The following is a 24,770-nucleotide window of genomic DNA, read 5'->3' as shown; positions in this document are numbered from 1 at the left end:
CAACTAATCCTTCTGCTTACTCTGTTAATCTTTTCTCTCCGTTGGGCTCCTCCGATCACAACCTTATTACCTTAACCTGTCCTATCACTCCGGTACGGCCTGTGGACCCTCCAGGGAAACGTTGTCTGTGGCATTTTGGAGCCGCGAACTGGGAGGCCCTCAGGCAGTACTTCTTTGATTTTCCCTGGAATGATTATTGCTTCCATGGCCGTGAGCCATCTGAGTGTGCCTTGCGCATTACGGAGGTTATTCTCTCGGGCATGGAAGCATACATTCCTTTCTCATATCCTTTGACTAACGCAAGAAAGCCTTGGTTTAATCACGCTTGTTCTAATGCTGTCCGCAACAAGGAGAAGGCCTACAAAAGGTACCGGAGCCAACCCACCCCTGAATCACATCATCTTTACGTTTCTGCCCGGAATCGTGCTAAGTCTGTTCTTCGCTCTACTAAAAATAATTTCATCCATACTAAATGCTCTCAACTCTCCAACTCGAACTCTTCCCGCTCCTTCTGGCACCTTGCCAAAAATCTTTCTAACAACTTTACCTCATCATCCTTCCCTCCTCTTTTCTACTCTGATGGTTCTGTAGCTATTTCTTCTACTGATAAAGCAGATCTCTTCGCACAGACTTTCTCCTCCAATTCCACCTTAGACAATTCCGGTGCTGTTCCTCCATCACTCCTCCTCTGACTTCCTCATGGCTGACATTAAAATTTCTTCAGTTGATGTATTTTCTGCCATCACTGGCCTCAGTACTAACAAGGCATATGGGCCTGATGGGGTCCCTCCTGTTGTTCTCAAGAACTGTGCTTCTGTGCTTACACCCTGCCTAGGCAAACTCTTTTCCCTTTGTCTGTCAACTTGTACCTTTCCTTCTTGCTGGAAGTTTGCTCTCATTCAGCCAGTCCCAAAGAAGGGTGACCACTCCCAACCCTCCAACTATCGTCCAATTGCTTTAACGTCCTGTATTTCAAAAGTTTTCGAGTCAATTCTTAATAGAAAAATTTTAAGGCATCTTTGCTATCACAACCTTCTTTCCAATCGTCAGTATGGGTTCCGTCAGGGACGCTCCACTGGCGATCTTCTCACCTACCTTTCAGACTCCTGGTCATCCTCCTTTCGGGACTTTGGCGAAAGCTTTGCCATTGCACTTGACATCTCAAAGGCTTTCGATCGAGTCTGGCATAAATCTTTAATTTCCAAACTGCCCTCCTACGGTTTCTATCCTTCTATCTGTGCCTTCATCGCTAGCTTCCTTTCTGGTCGTTCTATAGCCGCTGTTGTAGACGGCCATCGTTCTCCTCCTAGATCTATCAACAGTGGTGTTCCTCAGGGCTCTGTCCTATCACCAACTCTCTTCCTTTTATTCATCAATGATCTTCTAAGCTGTACATCTAACCCTATCCACTCATACGCTGTTGACTCCACCCTTCACCTTTCCATTCGGTTCCCGCAACGCCCATCTCAACAGTTACTTCAAGAAACAAGGGATGAGGCTATGGCACACCTAATGTCTGACTTGGCTCGTATCTCTGACTGGGGTAAAAATAATGTGGTTGTCTTTAATGCATCTAAGACTCAGTTCTTACACCTATCAACCCGACAGAATCTTCCACAGGTTTACCCATTAATGTTTAATAATATTCAGCTTAATCCTGCATCATCCTTGAACATGCTTGGGGTGTCATTTACTCGGGACTTATCTTGGAAAGACCATATTACATCTCTTGTAAAATCTGCTTCCAAGAGATTGGGTGTGCTAAGCTGACTCCGCTCTTTCTGTACCCCTGCACAATTGTTGACTCTATACAGAGGTTTTATCCGCCCCTGTGTGGAGTACAACTCTCATGTGTGGGGAGGCTCCCCACATACAGCCCTTCTCAATAGGGTAGAGTCAAAGGCTTTTCGTCTCATTAACTCTCCTCCTCTTACTGACTCCCTTCAACCTCTGTCTCTTCGCCGCACTGTTGCATCTTTATCTCTTTTCTATCGCTACTTTAATGGTCACTGCTCCTCTGAACTGTCTGCTTGCATTCCTCCACCTCTACGACGGGCGCGTAGCACCCGTCTGGCAGCAAACTCTCATCCCTTTTCTGTCCAACTCTCTAATGCAAGAGTTAACCGTTACTCCCAGTCTTTCATTTATGCAACAGGTCAGCTCTGGAACTGTCTCCCTCTATCTGTATTTCCTGCTGCCTATGATCTCCAGTCTTTCAAACACAGTGTGTCCAGGCATCTCAAAATGATCGGATCTTGAATTTGGCTCGCTATTGTATTTTGTTTTTCTCTTGGAGGGAACTGTTACTGCGGGCCATGGCCTTTTGTTCCTTCTTCCTCGCAAAAAAAAAAAAAAAAAAAAAAAAAAAAAATAAGACCCAAATCACACCAAGACATAAAAGGCTGAAATATATGCAAAAGAACCAGAGAATGAAGTTTTAGAGGTGAGTTTATACATTATTAAACATTCTGGGTACTTACAAGTCCCTGGCTCATGGACTGGTTTGAACCACCAGTTTGCACTCCACAGTTAATCCTTTGCACTCTAAATTCTAATTTCTTAACACTGCACAACACTGTAAATTCCTGTGTGTTCTAGTGGCGAGGTATTGCAGTTTATTCACTGTTTATTCACAAAAAACGAGCACATGTGGCTTGCATTGTGATAAGCATCTGCTCTCGATCGAAGTTTGGCTGTGACTGTTGATGATGGGGTAACAGAGTTACCAGATCGCAATGGCCACATTACCAAACTCCTCAATTTTCTTTACCATTTTTAACTTTTCATTACCAAATTTGTAAAGCTAGCATCTATTCTTCACTATTATATATGCAAGTGGAAATACATGTAATCACTCTTAAGTGGAAATACATGTAATCACTCTTCTTATAATTAACAGCATGTTGATTATTATCACGCTATATAGGCTACCAAATTAATCAGAGAGAGCAAACAATCCACCATCTCCATCCAGTGTATCCTCATACATGTGAAAAATCCATTTGGTATTGTTCTGATTCATTACCAAACGAATTTTTCATTACCAAATTGGCCCACGTTTGGTAATGAAAAATACCAAATGGCAACCCTGACAGGGGAGGGGGGAGGAAGGAAGGGGTAAAGGGACCATAGTGTAACAGCTTTTTGGCGCCGCGCGGCAATTTCAAATTATGGGTGGGAAAAAAGTCAGATTTTTTCCAAATTTTTTGCGATTTTTGGCCCATTTTGGGATCCTGGGCCCATTGGATCCCGGGACCAAAATATCCGTTAAGTGGGGATGTCCGGAAAGTACGGGGATTAATGTATTATGTTTTAATGATTTTTGTAAGAATTTACTTATGCTATTGTATATCTGTATTGAATTATTAAATAAAACGTCATGCAAAAATGCAGATAAAAGTAAAACTGGCAACATCACAGCCTTTGTTTCCCTGTCCCTCCACTCTGCAGCCTGCTCACTCCTCTGTTTGAACTTCCACAAGTGATAAAGTTACTACATAAGAGTATTGTGATACCAACTCTAATGTATGGAAGTGAAATTTTGATCTTGTTGAAGGGACAGAAGTCAAGAGTGAGAGCTGTGGAAATAAATGAGTTATTTATTTGCGAGGAGCATGTGGAGTTACATGGAGAGACGGACCGACAAATGAGGAAGTGAAGGATCGTTGTGTTGTGGATGTGGATGTGATAGGAAGCATTAGCGGAAACACACTGAGGTGGTTTGGTCATATGGAGAGTGAGAGACTAAGAAGGAGAGTGTACGTAAGTGAGATGGAGGGGCGGAGATGGAGAGGGAGGCCAAGGATGAGATGGATGGAGTGGAGAAGTATATGAGAGAGGGGGGTGTGAGCTGGGAGCTGGGCAGTGAAATAGCAGGGGACAGGGTGACATGGAGGCTATTTGTTGCTTGTTTGTGGCCAGTGGCCACCCCTTACGGGATTAAGGTGTGTGGCAATAGATAGATAGAATAATAATAAATAAAAGTAAGTATGCTAATTTATTTAAATAAAGCAACGTTGGGTCTAGTTAGTACTTGGATGGGTGACCGCCTGGGAACACCAGATGCTGTTGGCATAACGTTCTCCCAACGTGTCAAGTGGGGTTGGTGGAGGATTAGTGCCCCTCCCTGTAAAACAATTAACTCTAAGCCCTTGGCCACCCCGTTTGGGATACATGGCGTCTATTTTACAGTAATTCCCACAAATATATGCAAATGGTTTGCGCTAGCGTTTTGCGACATTGCGCAAGCTAAATATTAGATTGCGCACGTGCACAAATTACAAATAATAGAAAGTAATAATAATAAATAAAAATATGGAAGTATGCCATTTTATTTAAATATCTCAATATTTTACAGCAATTCCTACAAATATATGCAAATGGTTTGCGCTTTGCGACATTGTGCAAGCTAAATATTTGTCATATTGCGCACTTTCGCTTGCGCAAGGTAGTGAACTGTGGATTGCGCATTGCGAAGGTTGCGCTGCCCACCACTGCACATTCGGAAATTGTGTTTATTAAGAAGTTACAGCAATTTCCTTTTTTTTTTTTTTTTTTTTTTTTTTTTTAAGTGATGCCTATGTTTTTATTTTTACTTATTTATCTTATTGTATTTTTTTCCTGTATCCAGCCACAGGTGGAAGTCGATCCATTGACTGACTTTGCACGGGGATATGAGGATTACCTACAGTGTCCTCTTCAGCCTCTCATGGACAACCTTGAGTCCCAAACATATGAGGTGTTTGAGAAAGATCCTGTCAAGTACCAGGAGTATGAGCGTGCCATGTTTGCTGCCATCTGTGATAAAATTTCTGAGGAGGAAAAGGAAACTAAGGAAATGTGAGTAGGGATGTGGCCAGTCTTCTTTGTAAGTCAGGAATGTGCTCCAAAATATCATCTTCATATTCTGAGTTTATTTATTTTTCAGACATTTGGAAGTATAAATTGGGGTGCATGACCTTATTCGTAGTAGAAAATAGAAGTTGAGAATGATGATATTAGGATGTTGATGTTGTTGATGATATTCAGAGTGCTGATGGTGGTGGGTGCCGGGCGTGGACCACTGGTGAGGCGGGCTCTAGCTGCAGCAAAGTCAGCACAGCGGAAGATCAAGGTGTATGCTGTGGAGAAGAACCCTAATGCTGTGGTCACTCTTCAGGCACAGCAGGACGAAGACTGGGGCAGCCAGGTCAGTTCAGTCAAACCTTTCAGCTCAGTTGATGGCCACGTGTAGTCAAGTTGGAGGGTCATTTTTTGTAACCAAAAAGATACCATCCATCTATCCATCATTCAATTCTGTGTCACCCCATGAGGAGTGTAGGATCCCATGGCTGGACTAGTTGGTCCATATATTTAAGATGAGAGTGGATAAAGACACACTACCTCATAACAAAGGCTCAGTGAATTTCATGGAGCCATGACCTAGTGTCAACTTGTAGGAGTAACCCAGTTCCATTGTGTGAAAACAAATCAAATAGTGTCATTAACCCCTTTATTCCAGTTATGGATTTTTATTTACTGTCTTTGGATGACTTTATTCACCTTAGGGGAGCCTTTTCAGGCTTTTTTTTTTTTTTTTTTTTTTTTTTATACCGGTATATATACTGTGGGCTGTCCGCATACTGAATGAAATACTGTAGGTAGTTAACAGGGGTAGCGATCTTTACCTCACCATCCCATTAACTGGTGAGAATTAGTTAGGTTCATGAACATAAGGATAACTTATCTTCTAGTATTATGCTCACACAGGGAGCTGCCCCTTTAAGTCATAACAGACATTGTGCTGGCTTTCTCTAGTGTTCAAACTTAGGTTTGCAATTGTTACATTCAAGTTTCTTTTAATCCAGGTGATGCTCTTTTGATTGATTGTTCCTTCTGCTGGATGATATCGTTCAACAGAGGAAAGGCCTCATGTGGTGAACGAGTTTATCAAAGCTATATCTAACCTCTACAGTTCAGAAAATGTGTCCCAAGCTGGACAAAAATGTCAGGAGATGGGAAGAATAAAATGATAAATATGTCCTTTGATCCACTTAAGATCTGTGTAATTATAGCAGAAATGCAGTTTATGGTTAATGTAGTTAACAAGAATGCTGCAGCCATTTCAGAGTTTTGTGAATGTCTGGGATGGTTTGGTTTGAAATACTGTATGTTGCTGTTTGTAAATGTATAGAGTGAAGGGAATTTTGAGAGAGAAGGTGAGTTGCAGTATGTTGTTCAGTTGAATGGAAACAGGCAAGTGGGCAGAACAGTCAGAGCAACTTGTTTCAGTAATAGAAATGAGGCAAATGTGCAAAGCAAGTGGAGAATAGCTTGGTTTAAGGGAAAAAGGTGGCTGGTGCCATGAAAGCCTTTCAGTGAAACAGGACTCTGACAGAGTGTGGCAGCTGCTAAAGGACTACTTAAGAGTATCCACATAATTGGTGGGAGACTGTGATATTGCATAAATGTGAAAAACTAAAGAGTGAAAGTTGTGGAAATGAGATTAGTAAGGACTGAGTAATGGTTCAGATTAACAAGATTAATGAAGGATTTGTAGTAAGGAAGTTAATGATGAAGGAGTACAAGTGTGTGCTTAAATGGTATGGTCATATGGATAGAATGAATGGAATTGGGTGATGGTATGGGTATATGAGAGTGAGGGTAAAGGTGGAAGGATGTGTGGCTGGCCAGAGAAGAGTGTTAATGTATATGGTAAATTTATGTGTCAGAAAGTGAGATTTAGGAGTTGAAGCTGAGGAATTAATGGGAATGAGTTGGTGAAATAAAGTACAGTAAATAAGAAAGAGCAGATGGCAAGGCCTTGACACCCCTTTATTAACCTAACAGTTGACAGAAATTTATCTAGGAGGTGTGTGTCAAGCACATCAGTAAAGAATAATCAAGACTGACAAGTGCAAGTTTTGGGACTTGGAAACTGGAGCCAGAACTCCAGGGGCTTGAAAGGTGTGTGAATGATAGTCTGCCCATTTCGTTGTACATAGTGTTGATAGTTTTTTTTAAATTTTGTACTTTCTTGAGATTAGATAAAGGTCAAGATATTAATAATGATGATGCTTTTTTTTTTTTTTTTTACAGGTGACTGTGGTATCTTGTGACATGAGGGAGTGGGAAGCCCCAGAAAAAGCCGATATTCTAGTCTCAGAGCTACTAGGTTCCTTCGGTGACAACGAACTCTCGCCAGAATGTCTGGATGGTGCTCAGAAGTTCCTAAAAGGTATGTGATATTCTGTAGCAGTGTATCTGTACTGTGCCCAAAATAACTTGGCATAACATTGCCATCTCTCCATTGCTGAGCTATAGTGAGAGATTAACAACAGAGTGAAAAGTGTTAAGAAAATGATGTAGAGAAATGGTATTTTCTTATTTTGCCTTTGATCTTGGGATCTCCGAAAATACCAAAATCTCTGCCAAGTTAAGGTGGATAAATTAAATATTATACGGTACACTAGTATTTTCTTGTTTATTATTTATTATGTGCTGTTTGATTCTTTTTCAGTGTTTGTAATGTATTTGCCTTCGGTTTTTTCATCTGTAAAGTACGTGGCAGTATTGTAATACTTTTGAACTTCTGTACTTATGTGTTGAAATAGTAATTGACCGTTCTTTTAGTGTTAAACCTGAGTCTCTGCTTGATTTTTACTTTCATTTGTTCCTTATTTATAATGTATTTAACCCACGGCGTCCCGTTGACGTGAATTAACATCCACACGTTTTGTCACTGCCAAAATCGTCGATGTACATAAACGCGAATCAATTGCAAGATCCTTAATTTGCACAATTTTCAATTTTTGCGAGTGATTTTTGGAACATATACATGGGACACCTTCCTCTACAAGATGCCAGGCAGGGACAATGCCTTGCCCAGCATGACCTCCTCTCCCCCCCCCCCTGCACACCATTGTCTCAGCAATTCACCTGTTATCAGGGACCTGGCCAGTAAAGCCATGTCATGCCACGGTACGAAATTCAGGGCCAGAGTGATTCCCCAATCAATGACAATGTGGAGGACAAACTTTACATAGCATTAGAGGAAGAAACAATTAGAAATGATGATCAGGTAATGTGGCCAAAAAAGGTCAGGTATGGTGATTAGTGAGTGAAACAGTGCTTATAATGCCTATATTACTGTTTGAAAACCAGTATACTCTCGTACTACATATAAATTCGTACCAAGTAAATAAATAAATACCATTTATGAGTGGTGTGAAATAGTTACCCTCCCATAGAACTCGTTTTCTTTGGTGCCAGCCTGTTAAAAAACCCAGTCAGGTTAGGAGGTACTGTTACCTGGATTGAGTATTTTAAACCTCAGGTGATCGATTTCTCTATGAATTTTCGATGTTTCTCACCAAAAGCGGAGGTTTGAGCAAAAAAAAAAAAAAAAAAAAAAAAATCCAAAAATGGTCGGGATTGGGGGGAGTCAGTGGTGGAAAAGTGGTCGGGATGGGGCAGGTTAATGCAGTGCTCTACCTAATGTGCTGGAGAAATTGAAAAGTTTTCAGCATTTTGTGGGTGAAAACTGAATAGATACTGATATACGGTACTGTTTGTTTCATTATTATTATTGTGTGCATTGTTTTTTATGGTTACAGTGTGTACAGTGTGTTTTTTATTATTACGTAGCACTGTAAATTGGGAGGCAAAAGCTGATTATTATCGGTATCTGTTTCAGAAGGGGAAAATTTCCCAATAATTGACGTCTGGCAATAGATAGATAGATAGATGGAATCATTCCTGAATCGGCTGAGTAATGATGAAAAAGGTGATTGTTTTACCCATTGGCCCTAGACTCATAGACCTCTTAGACATCAGCCTCATTGACCTCGTCAAACCTTGGCTCATGAGAGAGGTTGATGATTTCACGTCAGAGGTCCTCCACTGTCAGGAACTCCATGAAGGAGTGGATGCACTCCAGCCATACCTTCCTCCAGACAACATTGGGCATGCATGCCTGAACCTTGTTCCTTGCTGCCAAAAAGGGTACACCTTACCCTTTCAAGGTCACCCACAGCAGTACCATGCTTTTCACTGGGGTCATCGTGACATGTTTTCCAAGTCACATGTTTCAGTATTTTACACACAGAAAAATTATCTTAACGTAATATTGCACATTGCACTATTCGTTGTGCACTTGCACTGTTATTTTGCAGTATCACTGGTGTTTCAATGGCCATGCACATGTGAGATGGTTATGTAACTAGGGGAACACAAGAGAGACAATCACAGCAGTGGGACATGAGCAAATGAATGAACGACACAGTGACATCAGAAGAGTGGTGGGAAGGAGGATGCATGTGTAAAGGCCTCAGGAGGGGGTTCTGTATGTGTAAGCACAGGGTGGCCATCTTGACTCAAATATATGACTGTTGGCTTGTTTGTTGGCAGCACATCCATACGGGATCATCATAACAGTCATCACAAAAACCACATGAAATGTCGAGAACTCAGGCCCCGAGCTGTCAACACAAAGTGTTGCTTGGTATGCCATCGCCAAGCCTTGTGCACAAACTCACCATACAGCCTCCATGACAGGGTTCATTGTGGTTTGAAATGAGACTAAAGATAAACTAAGTTGACTCCATATGATCTTGCCCTTGCTGACATAACCAGTTCCTTGTCCCTTCATCCTGTATCACTGACAGAAGCTCGGTTGAAATCCGTCAGGGAGTTCACGAGATACTTTGCCCACAAGGATAAACTAAGTCAACCTCATATGACCTTGACCTTTGACCTCTTGACCTTGCTGACCTAATCAGTTCATCATCTCCTCATACTACATTTGGTGGAAATCTGTCAATGGGTTCAGGAAGTATTGGACCCATAAAAGTTACAGATGCACGCACACATGCACAGACAGACCAGTCACTTAATGCCTCCTTCACCATAGGTGAGCGATGGCATAATAAATGATTTTTGTGATCATTAACCCCAAATTGGGTATACAGTATGTTTTCATTAATTGTCGTAGCAATCGAGTGTATACTGGGTTGTTACTGTATATTGGTTACAGTACTATTGTTACAGTGTAAAGTACGTTTAGTGTTACACTCAGCACAGTATGTGTTGATGGAAGCTTCAGTTGTCTTATGGTTGCCATGACAGTATCGGCTGCTGAACTACCAGTATTGTTTGTATACTTATTCTGCTATACAAAATTGCGTGTTTGATATAAGATTGTAAAACTCAATTTCATATTGCTTCAGCCTCATTTTCTAATAATTTGGGAGAACAGGAGTAGCTCAGTGATCACAGAAACAATACCCCTATTTTACCCAAGGAATACCTGTACCGTACATACAGGTATGTTACTTGCTATTTAACCTATGCAGTCTCTGGATTAACAACCAGTCCCATATCACTCTTTGTGAAATGTAGGCCCGAGGCCTAGTGAATTACAATACTGTCCTTTTTTTTTTAGATTTCACCCAGATTAGGATGGACCTACTGAACCGGAGGGGATAAATGCAGTCTCAGTAAATCCCTTTCATATGAAAGACCTATCTGTCAGTAAATCCCTTTCATATGAAAGACCTATCTGTAGCCAGATGCCATAGTGGCTGTTCATCTTTGAGTTAGTGGTTTTACAAGGAGAGGCACTAACCCACCACCAACCCACTTGTTGACACTTAGGGAACTCGTGAGTTGGTTGTATGGTTACCATCCATTGTTGTCACTGGTTTCCTGGCTTACAGGAAGCCATTAGGCTTGTCTATCTATCTATTGCCAGATGCCATAATCCCGTAAGGGGTGGCCACTTGACTTTGAGTTACCTGTTGTACAGGGAGGGACACTAACCCTCCACCAACCCACTTGTTGACATGTAGGGAGCACGTATAGGTTGGTTATATGGTAACCACCCAGCGTTGTAAATGGTTTCTTGGCTTACAGGAAACCATTTGGCTTGTCACTCATTGTAAAGCCACCTGTGAAGGAAAGAAAAGCAATAAGAAGTGACAGGAAAGATGGGAGAAATAGGAAGAGAGGAGGACAGACACAGAAAAAGAATGATAAAGGCTAAGGAAGAGGTAGGTAGCACTACATCAAGTGAGTGGATGATGGTGTAAAGCCACCTGAAAAGGAAAGAAGAGTAATAAAAAGTAACAGGAAAGACTGAAGAAATAGGAAGCAAGGAGGGCAGACACAAAAAATAATGAATAATGATAAATGTGAAGGAAAAAGTAGGCAGCACTACATTGAGTGAGTTGATGATCGTTGCCACCATCTACCACAAAGAACTCATATGAAAACTTTTTGTAAATTGACTACTATCATCTGGTAACAGCAAAAATAAATGAAAAGGACTTCACCTAGATTCAGGGGGTTAAGGGCAGGTGACCAGCATTTGTCCATGATGGCATTAAATAATTAGAAAACCACCAACTGCTTCTGTGATTCAAACCAGCATGAAGTATATGCCCCTTCATCCAGATTGGTTCCCTAGACTTTGACCACCAGGAGTCGTTTTGATCCTGTAACTGCAATGGTTTCTTCTTTGCTGAATGAAATTGTCTGAATTTATTTGAAATAGAGTATCATCAGTGAACCCATCATCCAGTGTAGGGTCCCAGAACTGTGCAGCATTACTCAGTCCATATGTTAAAGGTTGAGAGTGACCAATTGCTGCCCCTGAACAGTATTAGGAGAACAACAAACCCCAACCACCCCACAGATTTAGACTCCTTTGGGTCACATCCAGTTGCAGTTATTTAGTTCACTAGACCACCACTTGTCTATTTGTTGGCTGTACGGTTACGATGCCATCCAGCTTAAATAGTTTCCTGGAGTAAAGGAGACCTATTGGCTTGCTACTGAGTGTAAAGCCACCTGAAGATAACACTACAGTGTGTGAGTGGTTGGTATGCACCCCAGCATACCACAATACAATATTTATGAAGAGTTTATATATATATTTTTATTCATATATATATATACATATATATATATATATATATATATACATATATGACATTGAGTGACAAGCCAAATGGTTTCCTGTAAGCCAAGAAACCATTTACAACGTTGGGTGGTAACCATATAACCAAATCATACGTGCTCCCTACGTGTCAGCAAGTGGGTTGGTGGAGGGTGAGTGCCCCTCCCCATAAAACAAATAACTCAAAGTCAAATGGCCACCCCTTATGGGATTATGGTGTCTGGCAATAGATAGATAGAATAGAAGTGCCTGGTGGATTCATCCTCACACTCCTTTGCATGACAGCTATTCCCTTAGCTTCTGTACAGTCACACACACTGACTCTTAACATTGGTGGGTAGACTGAGTTGGAAATAGAATACAACATTCTTAATTCAAGACCAGTTTGTTAAGTGTGATAGTTTTTATCAACTTCAGAGGTATCTTTCTTTGATATGAAAGTAATCTGACATCGGCTGGATTCATGGTGTGTAGCCAGAAAGTGGAATGATTTGTTACTGAAGTCTGTTTGGATTGAAGACAGTGTTTGAAGCATATGGGTTTTCAGAATTGTGTGCACCTTGTACGTACAAGCAGTCCTTACTAAAAGCTTAGGATATTTGCAGGAAATTTACTCCTTTAAGTAGTTCAGGTTTATCAGACAGTGGTCATGGCTCATGATAAGAAGCTAAAAATAAAAGATCCATTAAACCTTTAACCGCTGGCTTGTTTCGCTTTTTCTTGCGGCACCCGTGGTCATATTCGCGCTTCGACAGACTCTCTAAAAATATTTGCCAAAAATCAGTTATTAGTCCTAGAACATTAAAATCACATATACTTATGACACATACCTTCAGCTTTCTCCTGAGGTGTTTGTTGAGCCTTCATCGAGTACCGTAGGACTTGTGGAGACCTCTGAAGTTGGGTAACGAAGTCTTCACTTTACACTTCCCGCCAACCCGTAATATGATTACCACAGCCTGATATTATCTCTAGAAACACTATTCTATGATTCTCAAATAGTTTGGAATCCATATTCCAAAAAAAAAAACTCTGTGAAAGCAATGAAAATTACGAGGGTGTATGACCTTCCCACTTGCGCAAGTTCGCTGCTGGTGTTGTCATTTATTATTCATAAAAACACTCACAGTTTACATTTCTATTACTATATAACACTTATATATATCTACAGTCTTTATCCATAAGTTTCTTTCAGTAATAGTAGTTTATTGTCACTGTAGGCATTCAATTTCTTTCAGTAAAATACATAGCATTCACTTTCTCGTCCTGTATACTAGCATTGAGAGTGAATGTTACTTTCACCTTCACTCTCATAACTCATAGTATTCATACATGCTAGAGTGAAACTTTCACTTTCATTACTCCTAGTACTGTATACTCGTATTCATATAATACTAATTTACATTTATATTTACGTTCTCTATTTTATTTACATTATTTACATTTCTATTTTATTTACACTGTGTTATGCACTGTCACTTGAAGTAACTTATAAAACTATTTTCCACTGTTCACTTATATTTACATTCATTGCTTCACTTGCTGTTTACGTATTATTTACAGTTCCACTTGCACTGTTTTACTCAACAGAAAGATCATAGTCACTCTTTTTCAATTGTCAGCCCTTTACCTCTTTCCACATGAGGTTTAGTAGGGGGTAAAGGTCACAGGGCCCTTTGCATGGGGTCAAAAAGCGGCCGAAGTTAGCAGGAGCGAACTGACGTACCTTCACCTTGGATGATGACAGTGAACTGATAGGGGTGGGCCGGGGTGGCCTACCTAGGGAAATGCATTACTGCAAACGTCAGCCTCTTGAGAGCTGCTAATATATAGCAGTGAAATGATTGGCAGGAAATCTAGACAATACATTATAAATTAGGTAGTTCCAGGTGAATGTAAATATCACTTAGGCTTCTCCCTTCCCTCCTTATATATATTTTTAGTACGAGAATAGATTATACAGCATATTTCAAGGGGAAATGAACAGCGAAAATTATCGAACGAGTGCACGTGAGGTGTTGTCAGGTGATAATTAGCCAATTCCAGGTGTATGGCACTCTCACTTACCTTATTTCTTTTTGGTATATATTATTTGGTATAAGAATAGGGCATAGGGCTTATTTCAATGGATGAAATCAGTGGAAAATTCCAGGGATGATTTACTTAGCGTAGCACGGCCGGGCAGGCGAGAGGAGGGGGTAATGGAGGGAAGGTAGGGAGGGGAGTCAAGAAGGGGGAGAAATGGCTAAATTGTCAACAATGGTTGGGAGTACAGATGAGATTAGGAGTGCTGACTAGTGTTGGACATTGGCAGTACTGATAGATGATACAAGCTACCACTTGAAAGCCCGGGCGAATTCAAAATAACACAGAATCGCAAAAGTGACGCCCCGCGGTATGATCCCTTGCTCCCAAGCGTCACAAAAGTGACGCCCCGCGGTTAAGGGGTTAAAGCAACTTTATAATGATTCAAGAACAGCTTTAAGTGAAAATAGATGTTAATTGATTGGCAAGTTTATGATTAAGTAAGTTTAAATGCAGATATATGTATCTAACATGGGTGGGCAGCTATGTTGGCCATGTTCCTGCCATGTATTAGGGGCATGAAAGGCATCTGGTTGGTAAGTGTTACAGAACACCACTTTGACTCCTACACTTGTTTCAATGTCCACCTTTGGGTGGAATCAGATCCAAATTAAGATGATTGGTAAATAAACACGCTGAGAGTCAAAATCTGGTTTGCATTCTTTTCAGATACCCAATTCAGTCTTCTCTGGGACAAGTCCTTCTTGAACAGAGTTGAGTCTGAAACTACTCTGAACATTTTGTATCTTCTCTGTGTAATTAATTTCTTTAGCCACAAAGATTAGCATGTGTACTGTACATACACCAAAATAATGGTGATGGCCACCCACCGTGTCTTGTGGGCAACTCTATATGTTTTGAGTCTGCCATAGTGTAACAAACCTGTGTTGCTCAAACGTGTTATTCGTTGGTTCACTGTATGAGATAAAGACTTCTGTGACAGGTGTGTATTAATGTCTTACATGCTGTAGCTTCTGCACCTTTTATTTTTGTATGGAAAAAATAGAGTAGTCAGGGAAGTGGATTATTATAAAGTGTATCATGTAGCTAGTTGAATATATGTTGGTATTCATGAAGTAAATCTTTCAGAGGATGGCATCAGTATCCCCAGCAGTTACACCTCCTACCTCAGTCCCTTGCAGTCCCCCAAACTGTACAATGAAATTAGAAATTGCCGGGAGAAGGACAAGCATTTCCTGGCACACTTTGAGACGCCTTATGTGGTCTACCTGCACAACAAAAAAGAGTTAGCACCCTCACAGCCGCTTTTCACCTTCACACATCCAAACACAGGTTGGCAAGCACTTTGATTTTTATTTTATTGAACATTGGAATACTGTATAGTAGATATCCTACATTGTTGAGTTACCATGTTGGGTTACTTGTATGTAACAAATGTGGTCAGTGTATCCTCTTCACACAGATCATCATCATCATCATCTAATCCTGTGTTGTCCCATGAGGAGCGTAGAAGCCCGGGGCTAGGCAAGGTGGTCCTGATATTTAAGATGAGACTGACCAGCCTCACTCATCCTGGAGTGGCATTACTTGAGCAATAAACCCCAACTGCCTCTTGGATAGAAGCCTGCACAGGCTGACTCCAATTGGAGTGCCTTAATTGCCCATTAAACCACCAGGTTCCATAATCTGGTTATATGGTTACCACCCAGCATAGTAAATGGTTTCCTGGTGTACAGGAAACCATTTGGCTTGTTACTCAGCGAAGAGTCACCCATAGGCAGAAGGAAGAGGAAAGAATGAAGTAAAAAAGGACAGAAAAGGGAGTGTAGAGTCACCTGTAGGCATGAGGAAAAGGAAAGAATGAAGGAAAGAAAGACAAGAGGCTGGAAGGAAAGAAGGAGGGAAGAAAGAAAAGGCCAGTCACCCGAGATCAGCACCACATCGAGTGAGTGGATGTTGAGCACCCCCACCTACCATTATTATTATTATTATTATTCACTCATCTTAAATGTCAGGACCAACTTGCATAGCCCCGGTCTCCTACGCTTCTCATGGGGCAACATAGAATTGGATGATGGATGGATGGGTGGATTATTATTATTGAATGTTGAGTGAATGGAAGTGTGGCCCATTGAATTGTGCAATCTTAGGCTGTCTGAACATTGTTACTCCTCACCCTGCCATAGGGTGGGAAAGAAGGTCTCAGGATGGTGATGATTATTATTATTATTGTTGTTGCTATAATAGTAGTAGTAGTTCTATTTTATTGCTTTATTTTTATTTTTTTTTACTCCTCTTGATACCTTCAGATGAATTCACTAATTAAAACATAAAATTATGGAGGGCTTTAATATTCAGTAGCCTTCATTAACCTGGCATGTCAGCAACCCTGACACAGACAGGGGACTGGTACTACAATCCCAAATGTATAATCTTTTCATCCTCAGCAGTCTCCATCAACATACCCATATCCCCACAGCAAGCCCTTTTCTTCCCATCAACCCCAGACATCACCTTTTGCTCCCCAAACCTGGCGTCCACAACATCCTGGAGAGTGGTCAGAACCCTTGGCTCTGACCTCCTCCCGATCATCATCACTACCAAAACCAGAATCACTCCAGCTGGCCATACACACACATACTCTAATTATAAGAGAGCCAACTGGGAGGCCTTCACAACTGAAACAGAATGACGCTTTGAAATATTAAACAGTACACCCATCACAAACATCAGCTCTGCTATGCACACTTTCAGTACAATTATTCAAAATGCAGACAAAAGACACATCCCTATAGGCAATAGAAAGAGACAATCCCAACTTCACACCGGAATTTCAAGGCCTCATCAGTCAATGCGACACACTGCAACACTCCCCAACACCCCATACGCAAGACACTGTACAACAAAGACAAGCACTCAACACTCAGATAAACAATAAAATATCAGAGCAGTAAACACTAAATTAGAATAATTATTAGTGCTAGGTGGGGGCGCTCACCATCCACTCACTCGATGTAATGCTGCTCTCGGGTGTCTGCCCTTTCCTCTCCTCCATCCTTCTTTCCTTTTCCTTCTGCCTACGGGTGACTTTACACTCCCTCTTCTGTCTTTCTTTCCTTCATTCTTTTCTCTTCCTTCTGCTTGTGGGTGACTCTACACTGAGTGACAAGCCAAATGGTTTCCTGTATACCAGGAAACCATTTACTACGCTGGGTGGTAACCATATAACCAAACTTTGGCGCTTGGTGGTTTAGTGGGTAATTATTGTGCTCCAATCGGATTGAGCCGGTGAAGGTGTATATCCAAGGGGTGGTTGGGGTTGATTGCTCATGTAATGCCACTCAGGGATGAGTGAGGCAGGTCACTCTCATCTTAAATGTCGGGACCAACTGCCTAGCCCTGGGCTCCTACACTCCTTATGGAGCAGTGTAGGATTGGATGATGAATGAATGAATCTCCAAACACTTACTTACAAAACAAACACCATACCCTGCAAAACACTAAACAGCATCACACTTACCAGCAGCAACACTACACAATCACACACTACCATCACAACAACAGACACCATACCCTCAAACAAACAACAAGCAAACATTCTCATCAGTCGGTTTTCACATGTCAATCACCCTCATCGCGATGACCGACACGTCACCCGATGCAACAGACAGTTCCCCACAGACCCAGACTCCGCACCCTTCATTTACAACCAGACAAAGCACATTGTTGATAACCTTAAGCACTCATCTGCCTGTGGCCCAGACAACATAAGCAACATACACCTTAAACATCTTGGACTGCAAGGCTTACAAGCACTCACCAACATACCAAACTACAGCTACTCACACAACATAATACTGTACCTAACATCGGGAAGCATGGTACTGTCATCATTATCCCCAAACCCAGCAGAGACCCTGCGTTCCCTTCCTCACTCTTCCCCATCACACTCCTCTGCACTCTCTCCAGAGTCAAAGAATGACCAGTATTACAATTTGTAACACCTACCATCCCCCTAGCCCCATCACAACATGGTTTTAGGCCGCTGCAATGCACAAACACTTCTTACAGACCTTACACAAAGAGTTTTTGATGGCATCAATTCAGCAAGGCCACCACACAGAACACTGCTAGTCACACTAGACATTAGCAAAGCTTTTGGTGCCACCCCCTGCCATAACCTCTCAAACAAAATATTCAACACAAACATGCACAATATCACAAAAAGATGGCTGGCAAACTACTTAGCAGGCAGATATGCTCATGCATCATTTACCGGTCAGTCATCGAACATCAGAAACTTCACAAACGGCGTCCCTCAAGGATCTGTTTTGTCCCCTACACTCTTTGACCTATACATGCATGACATACCAACACCCCATACCATGGATACACATAGCTTCCTGTGCAGACGACATAACACTTACATGTACCCTGCACACCAAAATGCAAACACAGCTGCACACATCCCCCAACGTTACCTAAACACATTACACGAATGGTTCACCACAAACAGACTCAATATAGCCCTAGCCAAATCTACAGTGACCCTTCTCACAAAGTGGGGAGCAGAACATAATCAAATTCCACACCTCACCATAGACAACACCCCCCTACCACATACACAGACACCCAAAATCGTTGGTGTAACATACATCAGTGTCATCTAAACAACACATCACAAACTTTGAAAATAAATTAACGCCAAGACTCTACGCCCTAAGGTCACTTGCCCATACAACATATGGACACAACAAAGAGACCACCACCACAGTATACAAACAATATATACGTTCAGTGATGAATTATGCAAGCCCTGCATGGGCTTCTAACCTCACTAAAACACATTACATCACCCTACAGAATAATTACAGGCTGCATAACTACAACACCTACAGATCACCTACACCAAGAAACCAAAGTCCTCAAAGTCAAGGATCATCTAGACATGAGAGGCACACAAAGTCTTGCTGGAGCCTCCACAAACCCACACCATCCACTACACTGCATAGAAGTGCACACACACACACACACACACACACACACACACACACACACACACACACACACACACACACACACACACACACACACACACACACACACACACACACACACACACACACACACACACACACACACACACACACACACACACACACACACACACACACACACACACACACACACACACACACACACACACACACACACACACACACACACACACACACACACACACACACACACACACACACACACACACACACACACACACACACACACACACACACACACACACACACACACACACACACACACACACACACACACACACACACACACACACACACACACACACACACACACACACACACACACACACACACACACACACACACACACACACACACACACACACACACACACACACACACACACACACACACACACACACACACACACACACACACACACACACACACACACACACACACACACACACACACACACACACACACACACACACACACACACACACACACACACACACACACACACACACACACACACACACACACACACACACACACACACACACACACACACACACATTTCTCATAAAAAGAGAAATGAGAACAGTACTAAGAGGAAACTACTCATCATGGAAAGAAGTGACTAGTGGAGTACCACAGGGTTCAGTGCTGGCACCAATCATGTTTTTAGTGTATATAAATGATAAAAACAATAACACTGGAAATGAGAGCTATCTGAATATGTTTGCAGATGATGCAAAAATACAAAGGAGAATTACTAACATAGACTCTTGTAAAGAGCTACAAGAAGAATTAAATAAACTTCATGAATGGAGTAATACATGGCAAATGGAATTCAATGTGGACAAGTGTCATGTAATCAGGTTTGGTAAAAGTGGAAAAAGACCTGATTGGGATTATAAGTTAGGAAATAAAACCCTATACACATCAGAAAGAGAGAAGGACCTAGGTGTGATTATCAATAACAGACTATCTCCGGCTGACCACATCAGCGAGATGGTACGGAACATGTATACACTGCTTGCAAATATGAGAATAGCATTCACATACATAAATGAAGACATGCTAAGAAGGATAATAACATCATTCATTAGACCAACCCTGGAATATGCATCAGTAGTCTGGAGTCCACATCTCAAAAAACACATAGACAAGATTGAAAAAGTTCAAAGGGCCGCTACAAGATGGATACTAAGCTTAAGGGACCTAAGCTATGAAGAAAGACTAAATAAACTGAATCTACCAACACTACAGGAGAGAAGGAAAAGAGGTGACATGATAATGCTATATAAGTGCATATCAGGGAAGGAGAAAATAGACATAAATGATTACTTAACCTATGGGGAAGCATCAGCAAGAGGACACTGCAAAAAACTGCATAAGAAGAGAGGTGATAAAGACGTAAGGAAATTCAGTTTTCCAAACAGAGCAATTGATCAATGGAATGCACTGCCGAATGAAATAGTGTGTGCCAAAACAATTCACAAATTTAAGGATATGTACGATAAATATGGTTTAAGACACGGGATAGTACGAGCTTGACTCATTCCTGTAAAGATACAATTAGGTAAGAACACACACACACACACACAGAGGAACATCAAAACAGCACCTAGTACATGATATCATGCACAAATACTGTCATCTCTCCTCCATCACCTGCCTCAAGCCAGCTTCTAGAAGCATAACCATGCTCAAATCACTCGCCACTCCATTCAGTCGTTCAGAGACAGCACACAGCTGAATGCATGGCCTCCTGATATCCACCCTTCTGAATCCTACCTCCCTTGTAAGGACAGGGTCCACCTGGCCAGGCTGAGGCGTGAGGATCATCCAGCCCTCGTGAGTTATCAGAAGAGGCTGGATGACTCAGTTGCTGATGTCTGTCCAGGATGCAACACAGCACCTCTTATTATTTAGCACATTATGGAATACTGCATTGCACACAATCACCTGTGCCAACACTCCTTGAGAGCTTTGTTGGAAAGCCCGGTCTCGGCTGTGGCCTTCCTTTGGGACTCGGAGCTGTTCGGCCAGACTGCCTAGAGAACAACTACTACCGGTACTACTACTACTACTACCTGCTCAGTATGTGAGAGCCTTCTGAAGTTGAATATATTTGTCAGATTATGCAAACAAAATGAAAGAAATCTGATGGAAGGGGTGAAAGTAATGAAGAATAATATTTTTGTGATGAACAGAACTCAGGTATCCCATAAAAGGTTTGTGTTGACACAGAATAATTGGCACACTATGTGACACTAATGACCTGAGAATATTAAAAATAGTATCATTTTCTGTAATGTGTACAGTATATATTGTACTGCTGTGTGTAAGTTTCCTAGTTGTATGTTTGTACATAAATACAGGTGTACATTATATGTGTATACAGTATATACAGTACATTTATGCATAAGCTACGTTTTCATCTTTGTGTGTGGGACTTTTACCTCATTGAGTCCAGGGATGTCTTTTTTAAGTTTTATTCTTACTTTCTCTTGATTATATTATCCAGCCTAGGGTAGACTTTTCAGATGGCAAAGGTTATATATGGCCTTAACAGACACCTTCAGTGTTTGATGTCATTCCAGTGTTGAATAAAATAATCTGGTTGCAGTAAGAATATTGTAATAAAGGTATTACCATGATTTAGTGGTTAATACGGTCTGATGCTTTACCTAAGTCTTTTCCCCTGCAGATAAAGTGATAAATAACAATCGCTACAAGGCTCTGCAGTTCCAGATTACAGAAGACAATGTGGTTCATGGGTTTGCTGGGTATTTTGAGGCCAGTCTGTACAAGGACATCATGCTCAGTATCAAGCCAGAGACACACTCAAGGGGCATGTTCTCTTGGTTCCCCATCCTCTTCCCTCTCAGGGTAGGTTGTGTATGCTCTGTTTGAACCTTGCATAAAATTGCCATTTGTTTCTTGAATGTTGGCCTATAATAAGACTACTGGAATAACTCTGGAATATGGTGATGCATTTCCTCACAATACCCACTTTAATGTGGCAGATTGCCCTCACTCCATCTTGAATGCTGAGCTGGAACAAGACCATAGCTCTACAACATGGTGGTGTAGTCTTTCCACTTTCACCTGGTTTAAAGTTGCCATCTGTCAGAATTGAAAGCTGGGCTATAATGAGAGAATAGCTAATGAGCTATATTCATTCTCATATTAAATGTCAGGACCAACTTGCTTGCCCCCCAGCTGCTATGCTTCTCATGGGGCAACATAGGGTTGGATGATGGATGAATGGATGAGCTATATGCTCTCTCTCTCTCTCTCTCTCTCTCTCTCTTTTTTTTTTTAATAGCACCACCATCATGAATGCTGAGTTGTATCTATCTATCTATCTAGGTCAGTGATTCACAAAGTATGGGTCGTGACCCAAAAGTGGGCCGCGAGAAGAATCTTGATGTAAATGTAATTACACTATTAGCTTATTCATAATAACAATGATAAGCTATATACTGCTCTGTCAGTCTGTCTGTCTGTCTGTCTGTCTCTCTCTCTCTCTCTCTCTCTCTCTCTCTCTCTCTCTCTCTCTCTCTCCTGTGGGTTGCGGGGTCTTTGAAATATTCCAAATAGGGTCACACACTAAAAAGTCTGAGAACCTCTGATCTAGGTGCTTACTGTGACCATTTAATCCAGGCCTAAAACTGCCCTATCTCCATCTTGATGCCTGTACTTTAACAAGAGAAGCAGTGGTGCTAAACTCTGTCCACTTTAATTTGGTAAAAAATTGCAGTATCTCCATCTTGAATGCTGAGCTGCAAGAGAATAACACAAGAATCTGGTGCTATACTCAGTCCACTTTGACCTGACCTAATATTACCATCACTTAATCTTGCATGTTGAGCTGTATCGAGAGATGAAGCCTAGAATATGATTATGTTTTGCATTTTGTGTGTGTGTGGTTTTTTTTGTTTTTCAGTTAAGTCTACAGTAGCTATACTTCAAAAAGGTTATTAAGGTTCTGTTGCATCCTCTAAAGTTCATTTGCCAATTTCCCCCAATATACAGTACCAGTTTGTATGAAAAACATCTGATGTTTTGGAACAAATCATAAATGAGGACTAATTATTATATAGTATTTTTATTTTTTATTATTTTTATTTATTTATTTTTTCATCCTGGACCCTACCTCACCTTCTATTTGGGAAAAGGTCCTGAAGGTGATGATGATGAGGATGATACTATCTACTATCATGACATTACAGGAGCCGGTTCCAGTTCGTGTGGGTGAGATAATGGAGGTCCACTTTTGGCGCTGCACCACCCGCAAGAATGTTTGGTATGAGTGGTGTGTTACTTCCCCATTCATCATGTCTGTACACAACCCAAATGGACGAGCTTACACCATCGGGCTATAACATACCAAGACTATAGGTTTCCTCTACTTTTATAATTCACTTATTGAGAACACACAGTGCTCCACACAATTCTGATCACTTGATGGAAAAAATTAAATGGGATGACAATTGATTAAACCTTATTTCCTTTCATTCCTGCCACATTTTCAGCTCATGTCAGGAGATTTTCTGTGGTCATAAGATAAAAATGATAACAGCCTTCAATATTCCCTTTGGGACCCTGGTTTAAGTATGTTTTAGTTACATGACCCATAGCTTGCAATACAATGAGACTTAAAACTCCAAGAATGCAGGAGATAATATATTGGAAATTAAGTATCATTCTTATTTGGTGGCATATTTCTAAACTGTAGTCAACTTGGGCACTTCTTTCCCAGGAAGATCTGGTTTAGGATAGGTTTATCAGCAATTGGTTAAGCTAGCATGTCAGGGTTAAGCCTGGTGAGGGTAAATTATTTTGGTTAATGAAGGGTTAGCAGCAAATGAAATAAGTGATTGTCCTAGGAGGAGAGAAATTAGTGTGTGGTGCTGAAATGACTCATAGCATGGATATATGCCCTTTGATCATACTTCATTAGAAGATGAAGGGCCGTATTTTACATTTAGTTATAAATTATAGCTGATGAGGAGTTTGGAATGTAACTTTCCATTTATATGAAGGGAGGTGATTCAGAGGGGATAACCACAACAGGTGGAAAGCAGCCATCATGTGGAAAGGCAGGTATAAATACCTCTTTCAGACTCAAATGCTTCCCTTCCTTGCTGGGAGAGGTAGCACTCTCCCATCATCCTAGCAGGGCTATATGATCTATCTATGTCTAGCTTGGGGGAATAATCCCTTTTGCAATGAAGGGGGAAAAAAAGAAAAAAAAAAAAATGCTTCTCTTCCTCTTATCCCCCAAGTATACTGCTCCACTCTCTTCTTTCACAGCACATGAGGCATGGGTTGCAGATAACAGGTTGTGATTGCTCCTGTCAAGTTAACCACCACACATCCCCAATGACAATCATGAACACAAATACACCACAAACACCACACTGAAGGTACATGTGCCTCAGATCCCTGCCACCAAGATTCTTGGAGTACATATGACACTGGACACACCTTCAAGAGCCACATACAAGACATAACGAGGCAATGCTACCCAAGACTAAACGCACTTAGAGGTCCTGCAGGAACAGACATTCAACAACGAAAAGAAATACTCCCTATTCTACAAATAATAGATCAGTGATGTTCCGTTCTTCCCCAGCATGGACTCCCATCATATCTACTTCAAAACCATGCAGACCTTACAAAACAGTGCCTTCTCTATCACTGGCTGCACAATACAACTACTGTAGAATATTTAC

At 41.3% G+C, this 24,770-nt stretch overlaps 1 protein-coding gene across 1 annotated transcript in view; it reads left to right on the top strand.

The window, feature by feature from the left end:
- csul (protein arginine N-methyltransferase 5) overlaps positions 1-23,514 on the top strand; it is a 53,294-nt gene extending 29,780 nt beyond the window's left edge. Inside the window, exons 7-12 of the mRNA XM_080277390.1 lie at positions 4,631-4,839; positions 5,029-5,188; positions 7,078-7,216; positions 15,110-15,313; positions 21,737-21,918; positions 23,265-23,514. Coding sequence (XP_080133516.1) covers positions 4,631-4,839; positions 5,029-5,188; positions 7,078-7,216; positions 15,110-15,313; positions 21,737-21,918; positions 23,265-23,417 — 1,047 coding nt within the window. The 3' untranslated portion in view covers positions 23,418-23,514. The remainder of the gene's footprint in view (positions 1-4,630; positions 4,840-5,028; positions 5,189-7,077; positions 7,217-15,109; positions 15,314-21,736; positions 21,919-23,264) is intronic.
- Positions 23,515-24,770: the final 1,256 nt, after the last annotated feature.

This window comes from Coenobita brevimanus, chromosome 69, assembly GCF_032717465.1.
Source record: "Coenobita brevimanus isolate Jiangsu-jjx chromosome 69, ASM3271746v2, whole genome shotgun sequence".
Taxonomy (NCBI): Eukaryota; Metazoa; Arthropoda; class Malacostraca; order Decapoda; family Coenobitidae; genus Coenobita; species Coenobita brevimanus.
This window is presented reverse-complemented; position numbering and strand designations above follow the sequence as displayed.